Source organism: Sparus aurata, chromosome 22, assembly GCF_900880675.1.
Source record: "Sparus aurata chromosome 22, fSpaAur1.1, whole genome shotgun sequence".
Classification (NCBI taxonomy): domain Eukaryota; kingdom Metazoa; phylum Chordata; class Actinopteri; order Spariformes; family Sparidae; genus Sparus; species Sparus aurata.
Window position 1 is genome coordinate 17,465,721 of NC_044208.1, and position 24,327 is coordinate 17,490,047.

At 40.6% G+C, this 24,327-nt stretch overlaps 3 protein-coding genes across 6 annotated transcripts; all 3 read right to left on the minus strand.

Annotated features, from left to right (window-relative positions):
- Positions 1-750: 750 nt before the first annotated feature.
- On the minus strand, positions 751-15,525 carry smek1 (SMEK homolog 1, suppressor of mek1 (Dictyostelium)). 3 transcript variants are annotated; one of them, XM_030404935.1, is made up of 15 exons: positions 14,188-15,525; positions 13,905-13,960; positions 13,701-13,799; positions 12,950-13,567; positions 11,907-11,984; positions 11,701-11,817; positions 10,420-10,536; positions 10,202-10,333; positions 7,295-7,397; positions 7,022-7,180; positions 6,723-6,892; positions 4,804-4,943; positions 4,139-4,347; positions 3,042-3,253; positions 751-1,938 (listed from the first exon to the last, which is right to left on the minus strand). In XM_030404935.1, the coding sequence occupies exons 1-15, from the start codon at positions 14,327-14,329 to the stop codon at positions 1,816-1,818; spliced, it is 2,475 nt and encodes an 824-aa protein (XP_030260795.1). In that variant the 5' UTR covers positions 14,330-15,525; the 3' UTR covers positions 751-1,815. The 3 variants fall into 3 exon arrangements, with proteins under 3 accessions (XP_030260795.1, XP_030260796.1, XP_030260794.1); XM_030404936.1 differs by having other exon boundaries at positions 4,139-4,329; positions 4,804-4,946; XM_030404934.1 differs by having other exon boundaries at positions 4,804-4,946.
- Positions 15,526-15,663: 138 nt separating this feature from the next.
- On the minus strand, positions 15,664-17,569 carry erh (ERH mRNA splicing and mitosis factor). The gene is made up of 4 exons (XM_030404938.1): positions 17,414-17,569; positions 16,924-17,011; positions 16,460-16,580; positions 15,664-16,364 (listed from the first exon to the last, which is right to left on the minus strand). The coding sequence occupies exons 1-4, from the start codon at positions 17,414-17,416 to the stop codon at positions 16,262-16,264; spliced, it is 315 nt and encodes a 104-aa protein (XP_030260798.1). The 5' UTR covers positions 17,417-17,569; the 3' UTR covers positions 15,664-16,261.
- A 400-nt stretch (positions 17,570-17,969) lies between these two features.
- Positions 17,970-24,158, minus strand: paplnb (papilin b, proteoglycan-like sulfated glycoprotein). Of its 2 annotated transcripts, none has more exons than XM_030405869.1 (13): positions 24,073-24,158; positions 23,824-23,903; positions 23,348-23,457; positions 22,899-22,959; positions 22,685-22,787; positions 22,266-22,396; positions 21,733-22,050; positions 21,123-21,299; positions 20,889-21,039; positions 20,728-20,808; positions 20,123-20,279; positions 19,915-20,002; positions 17,970-19,330 (listed from the first exon to the last, which is right to left on the minus strand). In XM_030405869.1, the coding sequence occupies exons 2-13, from the start codon at positions 23,875-23,877 to the stop codon at positions 19,046-19,048; spliced, it is 1,716 nt and encodes a 571-aa protein (XP_030261729.1). In that variant the 5' UTR covers positions 23,878-23,903; positions 24,073-24,158; the 3' UTR covers positions 17,970-19,045. The 2 variants fall into 2 exon arrangements, with proteins under 2 accessions (XP_030261729.1, XP_030261730.1); XM_030405870.1 differs by having other exon boundaries at positions 23,824-23,900; positions 24,073-24,141.
- Between the last annotated feature and the right edge of the window lie 169 nt (positions 24,159-24,327).

A 24,327-nucleotide genomic window follows, 5' to 3' on the forward strand; every position in this document is an offset into this window, starting at 1 on the left:
AAAAAGGGAACCCTGTTAAAAATAGTCACTCTGATCACATTTGTTGGGATGCTGTCATAAGTACTACACTTCATCCTCATAAAAGTGGCCCATTAAAAAACACCCGTAGCAAAATAATTGCAATACCATGGTACTGTATCAACAGTGCCAAGTCAGTATTTTTGGCAATAGTTGCATCAAGTGGTCTCAATCTATTTGCAGTGTGAACCTGTGCTTAGCTGACACCACCCCAAACAAATTTACTGTGATTTCAAAGTACAGATGACATGACTGTTGAGGACAGCGCGCGAGCCTCAAACAATTTTTTTATGGACTACGGCTGCCACCTGGTGGATCACGAGGGCATCAGCAGCTGAGGTCTGCCCATAAAATGAAGCACTTAATTTTCACAACATATTGGCAGCGTTTTGATTCCTGAAGAACTCAAACTAAAAAGGTACAAAATAAATCGTGTTTTTCCTAGAACAAGAACATCTGACCACACATTTTGTAGTCCACATGTTTTGATAAAATGAGAGTCAAATCTTTAGTTACAGTTTACGGGGTGGAATTGGAGAGCTTTCCTTGATCTCCACAGATTAGAGTCGAGTTGCCCAATAACACTGTGTGGAACCATGTTGAACCGAACAGCATTGTCTGTGCTTCAAACGGTCAAATACTTGTGGTGCTGAGGAAACCCAGACTGATAAATAACAGCAGGATGCAGCGAGGAAACACTTGAGTTATTAGGACAAAGGGCAGTAGGACATCTTACAGCAAAGATCATTTTAATGGTCCCAAATATTCTGAACAACTAAGTGTACACTCATGTAAAAGGAAAAAAATGAGAAGATATGACAAAATTCATCACATCTAGAATTCCACTCAATCTTTAATCAAGACGGGATTACAAATTCTCCAAAAAATCTGCAGTTTCAAAGGGCAAAAAGGGTAAAACTAGCTCACCTACTGAGGTCTTTAAAAACCTGTTCAAGTGTGACTGAAAACGTCCTGAACATTTAAAGGCAGGTCTTTTTTGTTGTCATATACAAAAAACAGGAGAACGATTGAGAGACAAATAGAGAACAAAAAGAAAATAATGAAGAAACTGCTGGCTTTTTTTCTCTTCAGAGAAAGAACGTCCGCTGAGGAACAACGACACTGTTGACATCATCAAACGACAACAAGGACAGCTCTTTGCCACATGCTGCCTCCCGTCTGGTCCTATATACTAACTTAAAAAAAAAAATAGACAAAAAAGCAACAGACAAAGAGGGAGAAAGAGCAGAGGAGAAAAGAAGTAGAAAGAAACAAGGAGGAAGGTGAAGTCTGAGGAAGAGGGTATGGGGATGCGAGTGGTGGTTCTGGGTCTTAATTGGCCGACCCATTTGGGCCGCTGTGATGTCCTTCCCTGAGTGGGGGGCGGGGGGCAGTGGGTTATGGTCCGAGCCCGCGGGCTCTCTGGGATTTCACTCTGCGTGTACATGTGTTTTTGTATGCCGTCTTTTCCTCCAGTTGCTTGGTCACCAAACTCTAACCGGTCTCATGGTGTCCAAGTCTGATGACAATCTGCTGAGTGTCACCTTTTCTCCCCCAACTTTCACACGTCTGTTCTGACGTTTTTTCACTCCTGCTTTCCTGATTGGCACTTGTATGAAGTGGGCGAGTCTGAGGAGGCTTTGTGTCCGATCACAGTCCACTCCTCTTTTGGCCACCCGCTGACGGCGAGGTGTGGCTTTCATTCATTCATTTTGTTTACAAGTTTGATCATTCCTGTGTAATGTCTATGCGCTGAAACTGTCTGAGCATAGCACAAGCTAAGACAGTGGAGCTTCTTTAGGAGCTCAGTTTGGACTTCTTTGAAGGGGGCAGAGGGTCCTCTTTACTCTCCCCATCCTCCTCGTCGTCTTCTTCCTCATCGTCGTCATCAGGATAGTCAACCAGTCCTACTAAACCTCCCTGAAGAAGACAAGAGGCACAAATCAAAAAATTGGTCGGACACTTCATAGTGTTATTTTATCAAGATAATACTACAAACCATCTCATTGACTTTGGTTTTGGCTTGTTTGCCTACACTACCAAATTTAGCAGATGGGCAACTATAATTAGCAGCTCTGTTATGTTTTCAACTTTAACTACTTCCAATTTCTGTACTGCAAAACTATATCAAAGAAACCTTTCAAAATTTCAATAATAAAAAAATAAAAACGAATAAAAATTAAAATACCCACACCTGGTAATGGTCAAAATGCTGTCTCAAATTGCACAGCAAACACAGCCATTTGTGTACTGTGATTACTCTTGCTTACATCACTCAAACATTACATTACACTCAAAATGATCACTTCAGTTCAGTCATGGCTCATGGCTATTACCACAACCCAGAACGTTCTGTGACGCATCAGGAAGTCAATGACTGTTTACCAGAGGAATATTGCTACATGCGCTGCCATGCAGCTCCTCTAGGCTGAGGATGCATTGATCTCTTAATGACTAAACAGCCACACAGGCAATGTGCCAGAATCTAAGTGTTTGAGAAATGAGTTTAAACGAACCAATAGCAAAGCCTGTTCGAGGGCTAAGCATGTACTGGTATAACTGGAGTAACATCCAGCAACTGTTTCTTTAAATGCTTCAATCTTGAGATCAATAGCGCAGCACTCTCTCCGTGCCCAATGCAAGAAGTGATGTCATTTTTGGTGCGCAGACCCTTGCACCAGGGTCCTATATTAGTCTTTTCCCCTCAGTTCGTAACTCCTTCTAAATCAAACTAACAAGTAGAAATTCTGTCCAATGACACAGTGGTAGTGATGACCATTCTACGTACAATAAACAACAAGGTGTGGGAGTTGTGTGAAAATTGACAGTCAAAGTGTGAAGACTCAAAGTTAAATCTCAATTTTCACCAAATTCTTTTTTCCTTTCAGTTAAGTAGTGCTGGATACAGAACAGACATTGTGCAAAAAATGTTTGTCCTCATCTTTAAACACATTGCTGCTCAATAACACTGACAATATATGCATTCTCTCCACAGAGAGCAACATTAATATGCTGACAGGTACCTTTGTGGTTACGGTTGTGGTGGAGGGTGAGCTACGTGCCCCTGAGCCCGGAGAACCCGGTGATCCAGGAGAACCTGGGTTCAATGAGGCAGATGACGGAGGGCTGGACAGGCTGGTTTTAGTGGAGCCAGAGAAGGCGAGCTTAAAGCTGGGGTTCTGCCTGCCTGATAAGCTTGACTTCCCCAGTACTTCTTTGTCCTCTGGGTCTTTCACTGGGGGTAGAGAGGGCACCTCATTAGTCATTTCCCTTCTCGCTCTTTTTTTTTTTTTTTTAAATTCTAAAAAACATTTGATAAGTGAACAAAATGTATCTACTGTAAAAATAATACGCCTTCATAGAATCTCAAATGACTGTTTTTCTAGAAAAATACCTAGCTCTGCGAACAGCTGTTAACATGCATGTCTGTAAAGTTTTTCAACACTGTGTGTTGTTTCTGAGTGACTGTTCAGGTCGTGCCATGTCCAATCAAGCATACATGCAACCAGTTTTATGTTCCCTGTATGGTACTGTACAATGCAGAAAAATGTCCATTCAGGCACCGCTGTAGATTAACTGTACAGAAATGTATAATGACAGGAAATTTATCATGACTAAAACTCCAGCAGCACTGAACCATCAGGAAGCATCTGGCAAATAGCATGCAAAAAGTTTGTCTATCAAAATGGCACTTTGACTAAGTGTGGATGACAACTTGGGGCCAGTAAATAAAACTCTGCAGTCTCTGAGAATTACAGCATGGTCTGCCAGCAATCCAGGACTTCGATAAAATCTAATCACAATGTTGTTGTTTTTTTTACCCCCGGATCTGTTCTTTTGCCTGTGAAATGCACCAAATTTAATTGTATAAAACTTCAGATTTATTCACATCCTTATTAGTTTGTTGTTTCTTATCACATCATCATCCCCTGGGAATAACAATGCAAGTCTTTTGACAGACCTCTCTCCTCAGTCCTTTTTTTGAAACTGTAAGGTTACAGGATGATTTAGAAACACCACATTCAGTATACATCATTATCATTTTACAAACTATTAGCCATTAACCACCATGATGACAAACATATTTGCCAAGAATAGAACCACTGCATTTCATACATACATTTCTTTCTCTCCATGAACTTGCTTATAGGTTCCATGAGGTCCTCCTCTGCTTTCATCTTGTCAGAGGGAGGAACCACTGCTTCACCATCCTCAAGGTCATCCTCATCTGTGTTGAACCACATCTCCTCTTCATCCTCCAGTGTTCGTGCATCACGGCGGAAGCGGTGGTTCCTCAGGATGGAACGCATGCTGGAGAAGACAATGCACCTTTTAGTGGTCAAAACAGAAAATGCACACACTGTATGTTCAAAGAGTATAACAAAGAAGTGTTTCTTAAACCAGAACGTTGTACTTAATGTGAGTAACAAGTCTTGACAACTGGGGTAATCTGCTAGTCATGCAATTAACAATTTTAACATATGCTACATATTTTATTTTTTACATATTCTTGTGAGTATATAATACATTGGCTTTCAATGTAAACCACACACTACTACACATTTACAAACCATCTAAAACACTGCAATTGACTCCAACAAACACCTGATGCACATATAATTATATATTGGTCACTTCAAGAGCTTACCAATGTGAGCTCCCCAACTGGGATTTCACATTGAGTTGTTTAATCCATTTATTACAGACTCACAGGGATTGCCTCGTTCATTAAATCATCAGTGACAGTGTAATAGTTGGAGTAGTAGTTTAGATTGGTTTTCTCACCTATCCAGTTTGGGGTTGTCTTGCCTCTCTCGCTGCTGTTCATATCGCAGCTTTAGCCCCTTGAACGTCTGGACGTAGTCCACATCCTCCAGAGCCTTCCAGTAGTTCTCTACTATATGAGCTGTAAGAGATTTCACATCCTCCTGGGAGCAATGGGAGGGGGGAAAAAGAGGGGTGTAGAGACCCAGTAGTAGAGAAGATTGATAGAGAAAGAAAGAAGAGGTAAGGTGTGTAGTTTAGAATTGAGGACAGAGGCAGAGCAGAAGTGTGAAAATGAGAGAGGGAGAGAGAAAACACCAAACAAGTTAAAATAATCAATAAAACATGCATCACTACTTCACTACTTTGGACTTTTGGTAAAGTGATATATCACAAGCTGCAAATATCATTTCCTGTTTTCAGATCTGATTGGGAAACGTAATCAGAAATGCATTTAAATTCACTTCAGACCAACTTGCATTTATCAGCGTAAACATGACCAAATATAAAATTCATTTAAAAAAATCATATGTATGAATGCTGGGCACAAAATTAGTACTTGCCACTAGCCAAAGGCTGGTAAATCATGCAGGTGGCTGGGAGACCTGCTTCACTCAACAGCCTAAAAACAAGTATGTATGTAATATGTATGTATGGATTTTTTACTTTTTACCACTGGCTGGTTGATAATCAATTCACCTCATCACTTGCCCAAATGAAAACCAACCAAATAAGACAAAGTTTTCTTTCAATTGAGGTGAAATCAGTCTATGTAGGAGTGAGCCATTATGATGCTACAAGACAATGCCTGATTCTTAAAAATGTTTCTGTTGTACAGGTTTAGCAGACTGCTGAACTCTGAGGACAAAAGCAACAGAACAGGAAAAACTAGAATTACAGAGTCACAGGTGTACTGACATGTTCGTTTCAACTGAGTAATTTCCAGGGAGAAAAGTGCTGTCTTCAAGTACAAGTAGAGAGCTTCATCACATTTAACGACAGTCAACGACAATCAAAGAGCTTATCGTAGGCATCTGCTGTATGTCTATTCTGATAGGACATGAAAAGGTAACACATTCTAAAAACGTGGATGCTTCACACACATCTTCAAGCCATTGGCAGAAAAGATCTCTATAATCAGCACAGATTTAAGATAGCAAGCCAAGATAAGTCACAAATTCAGTATCCAACTGTACGTGAAATATGGTAACAACCTTCCCTTCTGTTCCTGAGTTGTGGCATGAGTACCAACCAGGAAGGTTTTTTGCAGAGGATTATGACGCCAAAGTAAAGTTTCACGTCATCCTATTTTGTCATCATTAGCATAAATACTGAATTACGGTAAATCAAGATTTGTGAGGGCATAAAAATCCATAGGTGTGAGTGGCAAAGGCCAAAAAAGCAGGAAAATATACAGTGCATCTACCATGATGCGGCAACTGTCCAAATTTTAAATACAATTAATTTCTCAGTTGCCTTGTCAGGTCAGGCTATTCTGATCAAGCTATGACATTTTCTTGTTGTGCAGCTGGCTCTAGAGGCAGGATTTTCTAACCATGTCGGGGGAGTTATTCTTATGCGTTTTAGAATAATGTCACTTGCAGGTCATGTAAGGGGTAGACTTATTTATGATACTAAAATAGGAACTCCACTATGTCTCTCTTTACATTTATTTTGTCCCGTTGTCGGCTTCAGCTAAGAAAGAAACAGTTCGGCCCACACGTCCCAAATTCTAAGAACACATCAGATAACCTTCCGCAACGATTGCAGGCTCTTTGGTGGAGCTCTACATGAACCAAGAGGATACTCAAATCTGATGGTGTAACTGTCATTCTAATCAATCTGTATTTGTATAGCACCAAGTCACTGTGGCCAATGTCAACAACAGAATCAAAAGTGACATTAAAACACACATTTTATGGGAAAAAAGAAACACTCACCACACGGACATACTCAAACATCTCAATGATGGCTGAGTTCATGAGATTGTAGCGTGAGCCGTTGTTGAGGAAGGCCTTAATGACGGGCTCAAAGAGAAAATTTCTCATGATATAGCGATTGTAGAATTCATCTTTCAGACCAATTATCCTCCGCATGAAGCGCAGGGCACCTGGCATGGAGATAAAAAAAAAAAAAAATCATATTGAGCTTAAAACAAAGTAATTTATATTCAAAATGAGCTTTTAAATGTGACAGGTGCTAAGAATTAGAGATGTCATCGTGATTATGTGAGACTTACATAGTGCCAGGAAGGCGTGCTGAGAGGCAGTGAGCACCAGTACCCTCCTGAGAATGTCCTTGTTGATGATGTAGTTCTTGATGTGGTAGGTGTGGTGCTCAACACAGAATGTCAGCAACTCCAGAATCAAGGCTAGCAACTGGGATGTTTGAAAATCATCTAATAGAAGAATAAAGGTAGTAAGTAACATGAAATACTTGTGCATTTATCTCACCGTTCCATTTACAAAATCAACACACAGGTACACAATTTTACCTCAGAGGTATTCAGTACCTTTGCTAGGTTTTTCTTCCGTGGTGTTGGCCAGTAGTGGAGCTGAGAGGACGTGCATACAGTGCTTGTAGAAGAAGCTCAGGAACTCTGTCTTTTCTGTTTTCTGGAGAGGAAAAAGTTGAAGAACACATTTTTTGCCAAGCTGCACGACATGCTAGTCCAGCGGTCCTCAATAGGCGGCCCCCGGGCCGCGTCCGGCCCGCCGGCCTCCTGTTTGTGGCCCCCGAACTATCATTCCTTCACTATGAGTTTTGGTTGGGTCAGCACGTGTATACCGGGACTTGTCTCCATGCCAACGATACACAGACAGAGCGCAACTTTTAACTTTCACTTTCGTTTTCGGAGCACTTCGCGTATTCACATTTTGCTGGTGGTAAGAGATTGAATATGGCGTGTTTCCAAGTAAACTGTTATGACAAAGTGGACAATGATAATCGGCAACTCGCAGAAATACGATCTTCAAAGTTGCATTTATTCTGCCTCCAACCGGGACAATCTCCACGTACCTGTCAGTGCAGCGGTTTTAAATCCTTCATCTTACTTTACCACTCGCGCAGTTTGACAAATTTCAGCTAACGTTAGCGATCTCATGTATATGCAATGTTGCATAGAATGTAACGGACGGGGAGTTTCTCCCGGCAAACACCCTTTCACTCACGGTGCCAAAATTTGTATCATCCTTGTTAAAACACCATTTAATCACAGAACAAATGACGTGAAATAACCCACAACCATCTTACATATCATCTTATTCACAAACACATTCACGAACCATAATTACACCAACAACAACAGAATACCCAAGATCCATTGCGCCACAGTCCACAAGTGGCGTTACAATATGCCAGGAGAAGCTGTGATGAATATTTCCAATTTGAAACGGCATTATGAGACGAAGCATAGGAATTTTGAAGAGACATTTCCTCAAAATTCAGAGATAAGTACAACACAAATAAATGCACTGAAATCGTCATATCAAGCTGCAAGCAGGATTCTTGTCACATCTATGTCACAATGAAATAAAATAATGCATGACTGAAGTGATGGACACAATGTTTGAAGGCAAACCAAAAGAGGAAATATTCAACTACGTATTTTAATTTATGTTAAAATGGAAATTACATTTTATTTTAGTTCATATTTTGTTGTTTAGAATGAAAAGGACATTTTGTTTTGAATATTACAGAATTATTGCATATGGCCTGACCGACCTCAATACATGGACCTCTGAGTCATTCAAAAAAAATCTTTGTGGCCCTTTAAGATTTGTATTTGAGTACCCCTGTGCTAGTCTAATGAATGTTTTCACAGAACCCCATTGTTAACAACAGTGGTGAAGGTGTAGAACTCTGGTCCAGCCTGTTACACTGCTGGCACTAAGCAGCACTTATCAAGACAAATTTGTTCCACAGGAAAATCCAGCTTTCTGGGCTGGAATTTTCATTTTTTCCCTGATACAGTTATCCTATCTGTACTCTGTTCAACAGCCAATATCCACACATCACATTTTTCTCTTCTGCATGTTTAGAAGCAAATGTGGCAGTTTCATATTTAAAACACCACCTCTCTTTGCTAACTGTAATACTCTCTTTCCAATGCTGTCTAACTCTTGGCTACAGAACTGTGAACACAGTTTCTGTTTTATCTAAAGAAAATTGAAGGACTATGAAAATGTTTTTGTTTGATCAAGTCTGACTGGACCGAATTTATCAGGATACACTTCCACTTGATACAAAAGGGAAATCCTGCATATCAAGTACTCAGCATCTGTATAAGCAGGGCTCTACAGTGCAAGCATTTCACTCACATTTGCCCCTAAAAAAACGTGGGTGCGAGGCGTGCGAGCTAAGGTCACAAGTTACACAACCTACTTTGTCCGCGATCGTTCAAAAACTACAATCCTCTGGCCACAACGCACCAATCACAGTAGTTTTCTGTAATGAAGTAACCAGCGTCACGCGAGAAGTGACAGGTCAACGGACTGTGGTGAAGTTAGTTTCAGGTCAGATATTCGGATATTCACTCAGGTCCAACTGTGACAATACTGAGGGGTTTGCCCAGTCTTAGCAGCAGGAGGACGGTTAGCTCACCTCCCAGAGCCTCGTGCTGAATCGCTTGAAACTGATTTAGGGACCTACGCCGACAAGACCCAGTTGCTATGGACGCCGCTCCTAGCATCACAAGCCGACAGAGGAGCAAGCGGAGGCGTTATTACCGAGGACGGAGGCGCGGCTGTCCAGCGGGGCGTTTTTTTCAATATCTTTCATGTCATGTGACCCAGTGACTCCAAACAAGCAGCAGATTGTATTAGTAAGCTAGAGAAATGAGACACATCTCTTTCTATCATATTTGAGTGCTTCCTTTATTTCATATGAATATTAATATGTAACAGCGGAAAAAAAGAAAAAGACAAAAAAAAACTATATCAATATGTAGGAATTATTTTTTTTTTTCTCAATAGCTTCCATGTCATGTGACCCAGTGACTCCAAACCAGCATCAAATCATGTTCCTAAGTAGGCCAAATAAGACACACCTCTTTTTATTGTATTTCAGTACTTCCTCTATTTTATATGAATATTAATATGCAATTGAACAACTGACATCCTTTGTTTTTAGTACACATTGGATACAAAATTAAATGACAATAATGAAATCACTATAAATTTAATTGCCTGAAACTGCCTGAAATGAAAAAAATTAAATCAAACACTGTAAATCATTTTGTTTGTGCTGCCTATTTAAGTGTGAAGTGTTCGATAAAATAGATAAATAAATATTTTTTGTGCTCCCATATATGTCTTTGTGCTCCCAGATATTTTACTTTAGGAGCACATGTGCTTGTTCGGAAAATGTCAGTGTAGAGCCCTGATAAGTCGACGTGTTTCAGAGTAGTGTACAAACTCACATTTGCAGTAGCCAGCATGTTCTCAGGGTCCACCAGAGTCCGTAGTAGGCCCATCAGCTGCACCGCACCACCTAGCTCTGGGTCTGTATCACAGATCATATGCTCTATGATCAGGTTGATTAGGAGGATGTCCTGGAAGGCCAATAAACAATCATCGGTAACCCAGCACTTGTGTATATCCACCTGTGAGACGCATTTGACTGTGATCATATACTCACATCATCATTCTGCTGAGATTCCTGCATAACGAACTCTCGTACCATGGAGGGGTTGTACTCCACCAGATAAGAGAAAATATCTGTGGCTGCCCCACGCACCTGAACGTCATCCATTCCCTGTTATATGAACACACATTACATTTGTTAGTGGATTGGGAATTTCACCTTGGGAATCAATAAAATATAAGCCTGTTATGAAAACAAAAGGCATCACTAAAATAAAATGACCAACATCTACTTTCACAGATCATTTTTCTCAGTTTACTTCTAAGGGTGTGTGTGGACAGGAAGGAGGTTGGAAGCATTACTCTCACAAATGTCTGTATGTGCAAAGGTGTACATGTGTCATGAGTAGTCTACTATTTGAGGTTTTAATATGCTTTATGCATTTGTTTTTGTTTTTTTCCCCACATACATGTGATGCCTCTTCCAAGGTACGTTTTCATAAAATTTAATTAAACAGTGTAGTGGGTGGTACTGCAGGGTACAAACACATCACCTATTGTATGCTCAGGGGCTGGCTAAATGCAGGAAAACTTGCTAGCTGGTAAACAAGCTGGTTTACTTTGTCAGTGAACAAAGTGTATTTGGTTGACTAATCTATCCTCTGAGACATTCTTCGGCTGTCACTGGTGTAGTAAAAGTAACTTTGACAGGATGTCAAAATAATCATTGCTCATTTAAAAATCACAGAAAAAGGTGGGATGTTTGTATGAAAAGATGCATATCATGACAGTGGTGATGCATTGTTTGGGTATTTTTTGAACGGTTTTGTTTGTTTGCTCAATGCACGTATAGCCTCAAGGTTTAACCTCATAGAGACAACAGAAATAGTTTGTTTTCTTGTGGAATTAATTTGCTTGTACATGAACAAATGCCGAGCCATGGCCCCTTACGAGAAGTGCTGAAATACCATTAAACTAGTTACAGGCTCAAACTTTTTAATCACTAAACTTGAACAAGAGCTGCACACACACACAAAGGCAAAAATAAAAAAAAACTGCCTCCTCAGTCACATCACAATGTTATACAATACACCACGGTAGCATTGTACAGAAAAGATGAAGAGTTGGACTGACATACTGCAAACACTCATACCATCATAGCGTATGATGATTACTAACTGACTTTGCTTCATGTATTTCTTATAGGGGTATGCCATTTCAATGTCCAATTTAAGTCCCATTCTATGATCCTCCTGCCAAAAAGTGTCACCCCACCACCAAAGCTACTGATACCAATAAACTGAATTACCACTCATAACAAGATTGCTGCACTCACCAGTATGACCTCTAGTGCAGGTAGAATGCCCATGTTTGACAATGTCTTGAAAAAGGCATCTCTGTTTTGAGGTTGTAATGTTTGTGAGAATGCACAGAATTCCTTTAGGAAGTTCACCTACGAGGAGAAATAAACACAGCTCGATCAAACGAGGAGAAAATGAGAACAGTATTTGATAAATTACGTCTGATGAAGGTCTGGCATACCAGTTCATGTCTTTTGTCGTCATCTGTAGCCTCATCTGTTAGCTGTGCAAAGAGGTCTGTCAGGAACTTCTCATCGTCCTGACATCAAAAGGGAAGGGGAGATAAGGAGGGAGTGAATATCACATACAAGCTAAAAAGAAGGGAGGGGGGGTTGCACCAGTGGCCCTAACATGAGGGCCAATCGTGCACCCCGCTGGCAACAATGTTGTTGTTCATCTAGGACTGTATGATTCAGATGGAAATAACCAGGAAACAAAAATTAACATTCACCATATTTACCAGTGACTTATGTAAGTGTGAAAAATACTGCCATTATAAAACACCTCATTAAATTCAATTCACAACCTGAAATCAAAAACTATTACAGTTGTTATCTGCTGTATATGAGTCTGAATAACTACATCCTAACATTTTTGTGCATTTCCCTGATAGGGTACATGTTTAAAGTTTTTTACTATGCCAACCAACTTCCATTCAATGATATGTGTGATCCAGTGAATCCGATTCTGGTTTGAATGAATGTAACATTCAGAAAGTCTGCCTCGAGGTAAGTGAGGAAGAAAAAGGTCCATATCAGTAGTGTTTGACTTCAGAATTTCACACAGTACAGTGTAACAGAGTCAACAGTGTGCTAGTTTCAGTTTTCCTCTAGCGCAGCATAACTGATTTACACAACACTTCTCCATCTCTATGGAGACAGCCATACATAAACACTGCTGAGTTGACACAGTACAAAAACACAAAGATCACATGACCATAAAAGACTAGCAGACAAACTCAGACCAGCTAAAGCACAATCAGCCAAAAATAAAACCTTTGTACAATCCTACAATTACTATAATTCCCAGTCCTCACTGCACAAGAACTGTTCTCTTATGCGTGCCCTTTGGTGTTATATCCCGAGACGGTTGACTATTTGTGAGGCTTATTTGTATAAAGCTCATACAAATGTTGTATGATTTGTTTCTGCAATAAGCTCAATTTAAAATGCCAATGTAGAGCATATGCACCTCTAAAAAACCTTATGTGTCTGCCTATCTCACCTGTAGCATGCCCACAATCTCCACCTTGTTGAAGAAGATGAAGGAGTGCAGGGTGGACAGCATGTTTTCCTCAAAAACAGAGGGCGTGGGCAGCACCATGTCCTGAATATACTGCACCCGATACGTCTGGTGTATTTTCTGACGCAGTTCGGGGTCAGAGATGGGAATCACCTCCTTAAAGCGGGCTGTCTTAGTTAGAAACTCCCGATGCCGCCGTGGCTGAGGGAGTGCTGGGTCAAACTCCAAACAACCAATGACGTCCATGATGCACTCGTCAGAGAACATAACCTCAAACAGTGCAGTACGATTGAGCAAGAAGATGCCTTTAATGATTTCATACATGTGGTGCAGTCCCTCTCTGTTCTCCAAATCCTCACAAACACGGAATAGCTCCAGGAGCTTGCGAATATAGCCCTCGTTCTCAACAGCTAGTGCCAGTTTCTCGCGCCGTAGTGGTGATGGCAGTGAGGAGGCCACCAGCTCAGCCAGGTCCTCCAAGCGGTTCAGTTCACATGGTGGTAACTCCAGACCTGGTGAGGACATGTCGTCAAAGCGCTCCTCCTCAGACTCATCCACTACATCCTGGGTGATGTCCACTGATGGGTCCTTTCCCTGCACCTTTACAATGAGGCAAACACATAAAAGAGGTATTAACTATCAGAAACCAGGAACACCCAAACATGCTTGAAATCAAATACATACACAGATAGAGCAGACAAACACACACCCACACAGAGAGAAGTGCAGTTACCTGGCATATTTTCTCCCAGATTTCATCACAGCCTGCCTTCTCCTGGAAGCTCAGTGCCAGATCATAATTTTCAGCCTCTGACCATACTATCAATGTATCCTTTCCAATAAAAAAAGAGAAAGATAAAGCCAATTTACAATCAGTAAACAGAGAAAGAAAAATCCTCATTCGACATGAGCATACTGCAACATGTTATGTGCTGACCTGCTGTTTCTGGTAGGCTGTGTTTGGATTGATTTTGGATTCCAGCAGTAGAGATCCTGTCAGGTTAAAAACAAAAGTGGCTCATGAGTGCTGGCAAAATGACTAACGTGAGGAGGGTACGATATTGGTACATACAGGTGATACAGCTGATCAAAATAAGACTGTGTGGAAGGTATTGTTTACATATTACTTAATGGACAAAAATTACAGTGGGCAATTTACTGCAGGTGATCTCGAAATTGGTATATTAGCCATCCGTGTGGCCTTAGTTAGCTCGACTTACCATCGCTCTCTGCTCGCACCAGTAGAGACGTGCCTTTAAAACGCTCAACATAGCCCGAGGAGACGTGCCCTGTCCCACGGTCATCCCACTGTCTCTCCTCATTGAGGGTGTAGACTTTGACTCGTCGACGAGTGTCCGTCATCCTGGCAGGTAGCTGTGACCGGTTTCTCTCACCCGGACCTTCTTTGCTTTTACAGAGTCTATGCTTCACCCAGTAACGCCACAGCTTCAATTTACTTTTTACACCTGTTCACTTCTACAATGCAGTACAAACTAGTGCCGGGGGTCAACCAGGGTACCAGTTCTTTGAAGGGGCTTAAAAGTGAAACCCCTGGACGTGTATCCAGGAAGATGTCCCGAATCAATCCTGCAGTTTCAACTACAATATCTGATTATTTCATTTACGAGCTGCCTCAAAACTTATTTCGCCAGGGTTACAGGCGACACGCCACACAAAATCAGCTTACAGACCATTGTAGCAAGCTAGCGACAGTCAAATTTACAGTGCGGGTGGCATTAACGTTAGCTAGCGTGATAATCTACAAAACAAGGACTGACAGACAATGCAAAGTCCTAGCACACAGCTGAGAGGACAGTATTCAGAATAAGCCCCACTGTTACAGTCGGTGGCTCGCAAAACACACAGCCTGCTTATTAGTACAGTGTGTACGCTTGCGGGCAACGTTTGCCAGTTACGTTAGCTAGCGAACCTAACACGTTAACTAGCTAGCGCGTATGCTAACTGCCAACGCTCCACATATTCAATGTTAAACAATTCTTTGAAGCAAAGAGACCACAGCTGTGCACCGATAACATTATTTCACCCTTGCGGACCGCAGACACCGTGTTTACCCCCGACCAATGTTTCTAATTGTGTCTGAATAATACGCCAGCTAGCTAGCGTTAGCTGCTATTTCTTCCCAAGTGTTCCGCCATGTTCTGGCTCGGGGCCGCGGAGAGACCACTCTCCCCTTACTGGTATTCATGCATCCCAAAAATTATGCAAACCAACAAACTGTAGTCGTGTAATCACTCAAAGGTTACGCTTTACATTATAAAGCTATTTGCCATTCATTCACGACGTCTTGCTCAGATAATTGCTAACTGCCCCCCCCGTGAGTAATCAGCCATCTTGGGTCCCTTCAGAGTCAGTACGGGGTTTCCAGCACAGCAACAACAGGGCAGCCCGCCACATTTAAAGAGACAGTAACATCACAGGCTACAACTTCCATTTCTGACGGTGATCAGCAAAAATAACTTATTGACAGGCTTCAGCAACATCCAAAATCATTCTACCTCACACCCTTTATATAACTTTAGCCACTCTGCATCATATTAAACACATACTTTGATCCAAAGTTGTAGATCCTTGACAACAACCAATTTCTATACAAAGAGAAATGTATTCATCATGGTTATATATGCTCATTTACGCAATAGTGGAAACCAGTAAAAAAAAAAACAAAAAAAAACGAGTTTATTTTATTATTTTTAATCAAAAGAAAACAGCATCAGGGACAGTTGAAATCTACGCAAAATGAAATGTTTACAAGAACAGCATTTTACAAACACGATGGTAGGCAATGGCAACAATAGTAACAACAGATGCAATATGGAAAGTAAATCTTCTGGGATCATAAATGTCAGTCAGTCTCCAGATATTTATCCGATTTAAAAACAAGTCACCTGCATTCAAAACCCCACAGAATGTTAAAAATCGAACCGCCCAGAAAGGATGTATTTTAAAAAGAATCACATAAATTTAAGGGAAACTGAAAGCACATTACGCAAAATTTGAGAAACCAAAAAAAATAAAAAAGTATTCATCTGGCCTGGCGAACATTTCTTCAGGCAGAATCCCTCTGCATCAATAAGTTAGTCCTTGCAGCCATTTGTGTGACTCTCATCATAGTGTAACAACTTAAAAACACATGTATGCTGCCAAGCATGACTCCTTTTCTATATAAAGCCCAAAAGTTCTCACTTGACCCCATTTTTCAAAACCCCTTCTCTTCCCAATGTACAGTTAGCTCCTTCAAAGCGTATGTAGCCGGAGATCTCCCCACTGACTCCTTTACTTTGCTGCTTGCTGAGCCTGACGCCGCAGCAGAACATATATCTTCTCCTTGATCCAGTCTTTGTTGTATGGTTGGTATGTTTGAGTGTCAGCTCTGTACCTATAAAAAAAAAAGAAAATCACAGTTATGTTTTCACTGGAAGTTATCAAAAGATTCAATGCAAGCTTGAGTTTTTTTATTCAAATCATACTTACACAAGACAGCTCAGATCTGCCAAGTCATCAATAAAGTCAAACAACTGACTGATGTCATAAGTGATGGAGGGACTGTTTGGATTCATCCTCTTAAGATGCTCCTCATACATTTTGCAAACACCTGGAAGAGAGATGCAGGATTTTCAGCACATTGATTTACAAGTGCAACTCCAGCTCACTGTGCATGTTCTGTGTTCCGCTGTACAGTATACTTACCATTCAATAGCTTATATACCAAATAAATATAAAAACAGTTCATACTTGTTGACAAGTGCATTAGAAGGCCTTCACTTAGTCAAGTAAATTCAATTATATCCGTGAGGAGCATTGTTGGAACAAAATCATGATGTTCTGCAGATAACACAGTATGGATTTCAGCTTTTTGAAGGCTTATTACACAAATAAAAGCGACACAACAAGGTGAGTTATTAGTGAAAATCCCTTTAAAGCAGCTGAAGACTCACCTTCCATGCATTCATTCACTGACTCGTAGTCAGCATATGTGCGGCCTTCAGGTCTCTTGGTAGGTTGGACAAGCAAAATTGTGTGCGACTGTAAAGACGATTAATATTATTTAATACACACACCACATCAGCTCAATTACTGACAAGCAGTTTTGTTGTTTTGCTCTCATACACCAAGCATTACGGGATTTCGAACAGTAGCTAAATGCTGCAACTGACTCACTATCATAGAAACAGCCAACGTAACGTTAGTTTTTCACAAAATATCCCACATATTTTGTCCATGAGTAGGCAAACAGGTAGAGAATAATCATAAACGCGTCAACCTTAAATTATGTGTTTAAAAAGAAAGGAATTGGAGGAAATACATGTTTGACAGAGTAGTAAACGTTAGCGTCCTAGCTTGTTAGCTTAGCTATGATGGTATAACAGGAGCAATGGCTAAAACTGCTAGTTTGACCTCTTAAAACGTAAAACAAAACAGTCTTACCATGTTTGTGTTGACCACACACCCTGTCTTGTATGAGGAATGCAAAAATGCAAATAAGAAATGACTGTTTAGTGCTTTTTCAATACCCCGTGCGATGTAACCGTCTGAGGAAAAAAATTACGGGAAATGAAATAAATAGACTTCCGGTTGTACAGTGAAGTGCTTTCAAAATAAAGATGTTCGTTTCAGAATAAAAGTTTTGTCAGAAAAATGAGCATCACTGTTGTTTTAAAAAATATATAAATTATTTAATGAAAAGCAGCAATCTAAATTTAGAATAGTCTACCAGAAGGGAAACTGTAATTATAAGTAATTAATCGTTAGCAAAATATATATCAAAAGTAAAAGTATTTCTAATGTGCTATATCATATCGCTTCTTTCACAGTGATATTGCAATATATTTACTGGATTGTTGACACTAGGCTTGGGAAATAATAGAATACATGTAATGAAAGTACATGATCCAGAAACCAAAAAAAGGTGACTTTATTGCAGTAAAGTTACAGAAAAAAGATGTGTAATTATATTACAGATACATTTGGTAAAAAAAAAAAAAAAGGATAACTAACAGAATTATAATTTTAAGATAAACAAACGATATAATATTCTGTAACCATGCACATGTGCACACATGATAGCACTTCACAAGTGTCATCGAAATCACTCTGGTCTTGAGAGAAACTGAAAACACTTATGTGTGTGTATTCTTACAGAATATACACTCAATATTAGGATTATATTAAAGTCATCATATTAATAGTTCTTCTCTCTAGTCTTTTTTTTTGGCATATGTTTGGTATCAAGCTAATAGAAAACTAACAGAAAGTAATCAGGTTATCTTACTTTGATATTGTAAAACTTGAATTACATTACTGACTACATATTTAAAGGGTAATTAGTTACTGTATTGGAACACTCCCAACCCTGGTTATTACTGATTGTTGTGTAGTTTGTGTGGTCAATGCCTGATTAACTCATCATTTGTTTTGTGTGTAAAATTCTAATCAGCAAAGTGGCATGTCAATTCATTACTTTCCTAGGAAATGTAATGCATTAGGCGTATAAAGAAGAAGCATAAAATAACAAAAACAAAAAATGAGAATCCTCAACTATCCTACTGAATTTCACAAGTAGTATGTTACATCAGAACCTTTGTATTTTGCTTTGTAAAACTTGACTAATAGTTTAACTGAAGGAATGTCAAATCAACATTTCACATGACAACGAAGAACCACACCAGTTTTTTTCAAGGTTATCGGATAGGAGATTTATTGATTAGCTTTTGGATTTATGTTGGTAAATCACATTGACATTTTTCAAATTTTAGTCCTGATGTATCAGGCAAAATACATAAATGAAAGAATTATGCATTACGAACAAAATGCCAAAGCTCAAAAAGATTTTTTTTAAAAATCAGAACAATGAGCTGGGATCATATCAATTACAATGTTAGGTTATCTAGACAACTGTCAATGTAGTGTACTGTGTACATCAAATGTTTAAATGAAAGATGAGATTTGGTAAATACATGTCTGTTTGTGTCTTCATATATGTTAATACTACAAGTGTACAAATACCATGCTTCACCCTGGTTATCCCTTTGATTATGGAGGTATTAGTGGAGAGCATGGTTATGCCCTAGCCCTCAGAGCAACCCTGGGCGACCCTCTGCGAGGTGCAGGTGGGGACTGCCTCACCACACCCCCACACTCTCTCTGGCATGCTTCCAGGGACCCAAAGTTATTGCCATTGCCCTGGCAGCTTCCATACCAGAACTCGGTACATTTGCCCATGGTTGAGTCATAGTAGAAGCGGACCTTCCATGTATCGCAGGGGCCCTCATCACGAGGCAGGGAGCACACGGTACCGGTGGATGGCTGGACAGGGGGTGGTGGTGGTGGTGGTGGTGGTGTGCGCTGCTCAGGGAAAAGGGACAGAAAGAGAAAGACAGTAAATCTTTATGTCTTCAGGTAAAGAGGATTTACAGCTGAACTTCGTTAAAGTTGGCACACAAGTTGTGTTGTAAAATGTTTTTTGTAGCCAATATGGGTCACACACTTCCCATAATCTATCTTAATAGCATCTTTTATTAGCTGATGAAAGCCCAAATCTTTAAACTCCACGGGCTCGATTTATAACTAGTACTTTTTGAAATCCAAGATGACATCACAGTGACATCACGCAGGTTACTTTCTCTTGTCAAAGCTTCTCTACATCCAAACATACACTACACAACTACTTTTACAAACTGAGGAGTAGTTTTCATTAAGAGTCAAATGGTTTTGGCTGTTAAAAGCAGTTTCCCCTTTGATAATTCTGCATAATATAAAGTGGCACTATGTAGTTTTGGAGAAGAAATTCAAACTCAGAATTTTTAATATTTACAATATTAAAGAGGTAATAATAAAAACCCTAATATATATATATCTTTCAATAACTAACAAGTTGTTGTCAGAGGAAAGTCCCCTGAACAAAGATGGAAAAAGGATGTGTTTCCTACCGCAGTTGACACACTCGTCCGGTATTCAGGACATCCAACCCTTCCAAATCCTTGAGCTGGAGTCACCCCATCCAAACAACAGCCGTATCTGAGAAGAAATATTTTTTATATGTTTGAACCACTTTCTAATAAGCCAAAATTCTGTTAATCGGTTTCAGCAGATTTGTGTCATATACTGGCCACAAGATTTGGATCCAGGAGGGGTTACCTGGTGCGAACACAGTCCTCTTGGGTGCAGCCCTCATTTCTAGGCCCAGTGGCGGAGGTGTACCCATCAGGACAGCAGCCATAGAATGACTGCGCACAGTGAGGACCAATCACAGAGGGGTAGGACTCATATGCAGTGTTTACTTGTGGCCTGGAAGCTAAAGTAAGTAAACACAGACACAGACATGGTCAGATTATTTCTATACATGGCATAGACCTGTAGAAATATATGTTTATGCTTTCTTTTTGAAGGTTAAGATTAAATTTGGTCATAGTTAAATTTGGCTTGTTTTATTTTTTTAGAATCTAAATGTGACTTTCCGTGTGAAAAGAAACACTTTAGGCTTTGCAAGAACAAGAAAGTAGTGAGAAAGCAGTGCAATCAAGGTCTAGACATCAGTAATTACAACACAAGGGCACATTCTCTTTACTGCCCCGAGGATGAATTCCCATAAAAATGTTCTGAGTAATACCTGAGCTCAAATAACAGGCTACGCATTCATTCTCAAAATACTTTCTACATCATCTTTACGACTACTTTGGCTACACGTATGCACGTAATAATTCAGTGTGATCGAGCGCATAATGTAAGCATGCTCGACATACCTGAAGGATCTCCTGGAACATGGGGCACAAATCCTCTCATGGTGGTTTCATGTGCCCTTGGGTCCTGTACACTCGGGACCGCTAAAGAGAAAGTACATTGCTTAAAAACAAACAATCAACATAAAAAAAAACACCATGGAAGTGGTTCAGGTTTGGCTCACTTTGTGCTCCAGGGCAGGCCTGTGAGTTGCATGTCTCTACAGAAACAGGTCTGCTCGCTGTTCCACAGCGGGCCTCTGGGTAGGGGTTCAAATCTGTATCGTAGCAGCCCACTCTCCTCTCCCTCACACCACCACCGCAGCTTCTAGTGCACTGCAGAGACAAGACAGGAGAGGGTAAGGAATGTGGATGTAGAGGAGGGATAATAAATATTGCTGTTGCTCCAGTTCACCTACCAGTCCGTAGTCAGTCACATGCCAGGTGATGTGTGTGTGACAGGCAGGTCTGCGGCAGGCCTGGACAGAAGATGGCCTTGCCAGTCCACTACAGGCGTGGTCAGGGAGATGTTCACCTCCCGAGCCCATGCAGGTCACCTCCCTCATCTGCTGACCTTCCCCGCAAGTCACAGAGCACTGACCACCGTATGCAACAAGATAATATGACATATATCATGACCAGATCAATTTCAATAACTGAGCATTGTCACAGATAAATAAAAAACATGGGCGAGTAGCCAGGGTTGTAAAAAGTAACCAAAAATCATGCTGGGTAAAATACACTGGGTTGGAATATGATTTTGGTAAAAGTAAAAGTCACCCATACGACTAGTAATTGTGTAAAATGTACTAAAGTGAATGTACTTTTCTGCAAATAAATGTACTTAATTATAGAGAATATAACTAAAAGTATTTACATGTTCTTATTTGTACTTTACGGCTACAATTATGTTGTATTTTCTTCTCCAAATCTACATAGTGCTCCTTTAACTTTCTGCCACACACAGTAAGACATCAACTGTCCGTATGATCTTCAAATTGCTAAAGTGAAGTTCTCTGCTGTACTGACCACACTGAAGCTGGACACGCTGTACTCAGCAGCACAGGGGTGCATGTTGCAGGCCTGCTGGCTTGCTGGTCTCTGCAGGCGCTGGGTGATGCAGTAAGTCTCCTCCACCACACGGGGGTTCACTGGGTCCTGAACCCAACAGGCCACGCTGCGATACTGCATGCCTCCATTGCAGGCGGCAGAGCACTCGCCATAGACACCAGCCTTGTACATGTATGTGAGCGTCTCCCTGGGGTGAGGAGCGACGGCGACAGGGGCAGCAGAGTGTACGGAATTGGTGTCTTCATCCAAGCCCATAAAGTCTCCATGGATCAGGAGCTGGAGAGAGAGAGACAAATGACTTTTAATTTGAAAGGTCGTGGTGTATTAAAGCCTTAAGGAGTGGGAGCTCTGATCCTCAGTGTGCAACAATGAAAGACTCGATTGCTGTTTGAGAAAGAGCTGTACTGAAAAATAGACAATGATATTCTGTATAATACAGTACAATGTAGAGCTCTTGAAGTTGGGTATCTTAGTCTTAGTTTTGTTCCCACCCTGCAGATGCCGTCCACACAGATATCACTGCGGCCCACATAACATTTAGTCCCATCCACCACCGCAGGTCTGTGTCGGTAGAAGAAGTTCTCTCCTCTTGGGACACAGTTCAACTCACAAGGATTGGATCCTACAGAGCAGATACAGGCATTAAAAATAAACTCATGATATATACATTTACAATCCACAGTGAACACAGACCTGGCTTAAATAGAACTCTGAATTCTCGCTTTTTTCTCAAGTTGTGATTCTGATTTTAAAATTTGAAAAAGTTGGAATTGTTAGAAAAAAGTTTGACAGTGGCCCTAATCCTTTTACACACCTCTGGCAATCTAACAGGATTGAGTAAAACACCAAGAATTACTGTTCCACCTACACACAGATTATGTGGATGTACAGTATATTAAAGCTCTCATACCTCCATAATAAGGAACCCATGTATGGCGTTTGTTCTGAAAGTCCATTCTGTCAAACTGGGAGCACTGCTCCTCCCTGAAGTCCTTGGATCCAACTGGACATGCCTGCAGTGATACAAAATGTAATATTGGCATATTTTAAGGTACATTAGTGCAGGTTGAGGGTGGATGTAATTTATAGCAAGACAGAAAATAATAATAATCAAGGGTGATTACTTGTGTATTACAGGTTCGATAGGATTTGGAAGATCCTAGGCAGTTATGTCCTCCGTCCGTCCTGCAGGAGAGAGTAGATAATGATATTGAACACATCTTGGGTAATCAGTCATCTTAGAAAAATAATCTTAGCTGCAGTTATTCCAAATCAAATCCCCTAACAGCAAAATGCAACACAATTTCATATGAATTTACTCTGTTGATATGTGGCGGACCCTGCCAACTTTCTAGCTTCAAAAAGTGTTCTCAGGACCTTATATTCCTCTGAGAACAGCGTGTTCATTCAGTTATGAAAAAAAAAATTACACTTCTGAGTTTGTATTATAACCTCATTACTATTGTAAATATAAGAAATGTGGGTTTGAATTTCTTCTCCAAAACTACACAGTGCCCCTTTAATAGATGAGACTATCATCCCCGTCCTATCACCCTGCGTCTAAATGTCCTACCTTGATGTGATACATTTTCTGGTCCTCATTGCGACTCCTGTGCCGCATGTGCGACTGCAGGGCCCATAGGCTCCAAACTCTCCCCAGTAGTCATCGGCTGGCCGCGTCAGCTGAAAAACAAAATACACAACACTCCTACTCGGTCAGCCTCTGGAACACATAGTACTCTCACACATCATATCACAGCCCAACAACCACCGAACCACCGACACACACTAAGGGCATGCTAGAGACGCAGAAATAGAAGCTGGAACATTTAACCACTAACCGTCCCCTAAATGTTGCATAACGTAAACCAGCAGCATCACCGCTGGCACATGTGTGAACGCTCTGCTTTTTTTTTTTTTTAATGTAGAGATTTTGGACATGCTGTACCTTACTGTACATGCAATTTTAACCCATAGTAAAGTATATTTTCTGTATATTCTAAGTATATTTGGCACAATATCATTAATTTTGTTAAAAGTGAGACTCACAATAAAAGCCGGTCCAGATAGCACGAGGAGACCCAGGACCTGCAGGATGTTCATGTTCGCCAGAAGCTTCTGCAGACCTTCTGATGAGAACAGAAACTAAATAATCCAATCCAAGTACGTGCATTTACTACATGTATACATCTGATTATACCAAAATTCCTTGATACCTTTTGTGATTTCTTTGCTAATGATTCAAACCTGCATTAACTGTGCAAAGTGTTTCAAAAGTTCAGGTCCTCTCTGCCTTACCTTCTCGAAATTAAACGCCAGCTCCTCGGCCAGCAGTCCAGAGAGATGTGCGCCTCAGCAGTGAAAGTAGGCACTGACACCCAGCTTTCTATCTCCTCACCCTCTCTGCTCACCAACACCACAACCCCTTAAAGTGTCAGGTTTCAACCACACAGAGAAACTGTTTTTTTTTTTTTTTCCTCCCCCAAAAAACATTTTGGGACTTTTTGGATGTTGAATATAAGCTGTGATTTCTTCTATCTGGAGCAGGGTGTT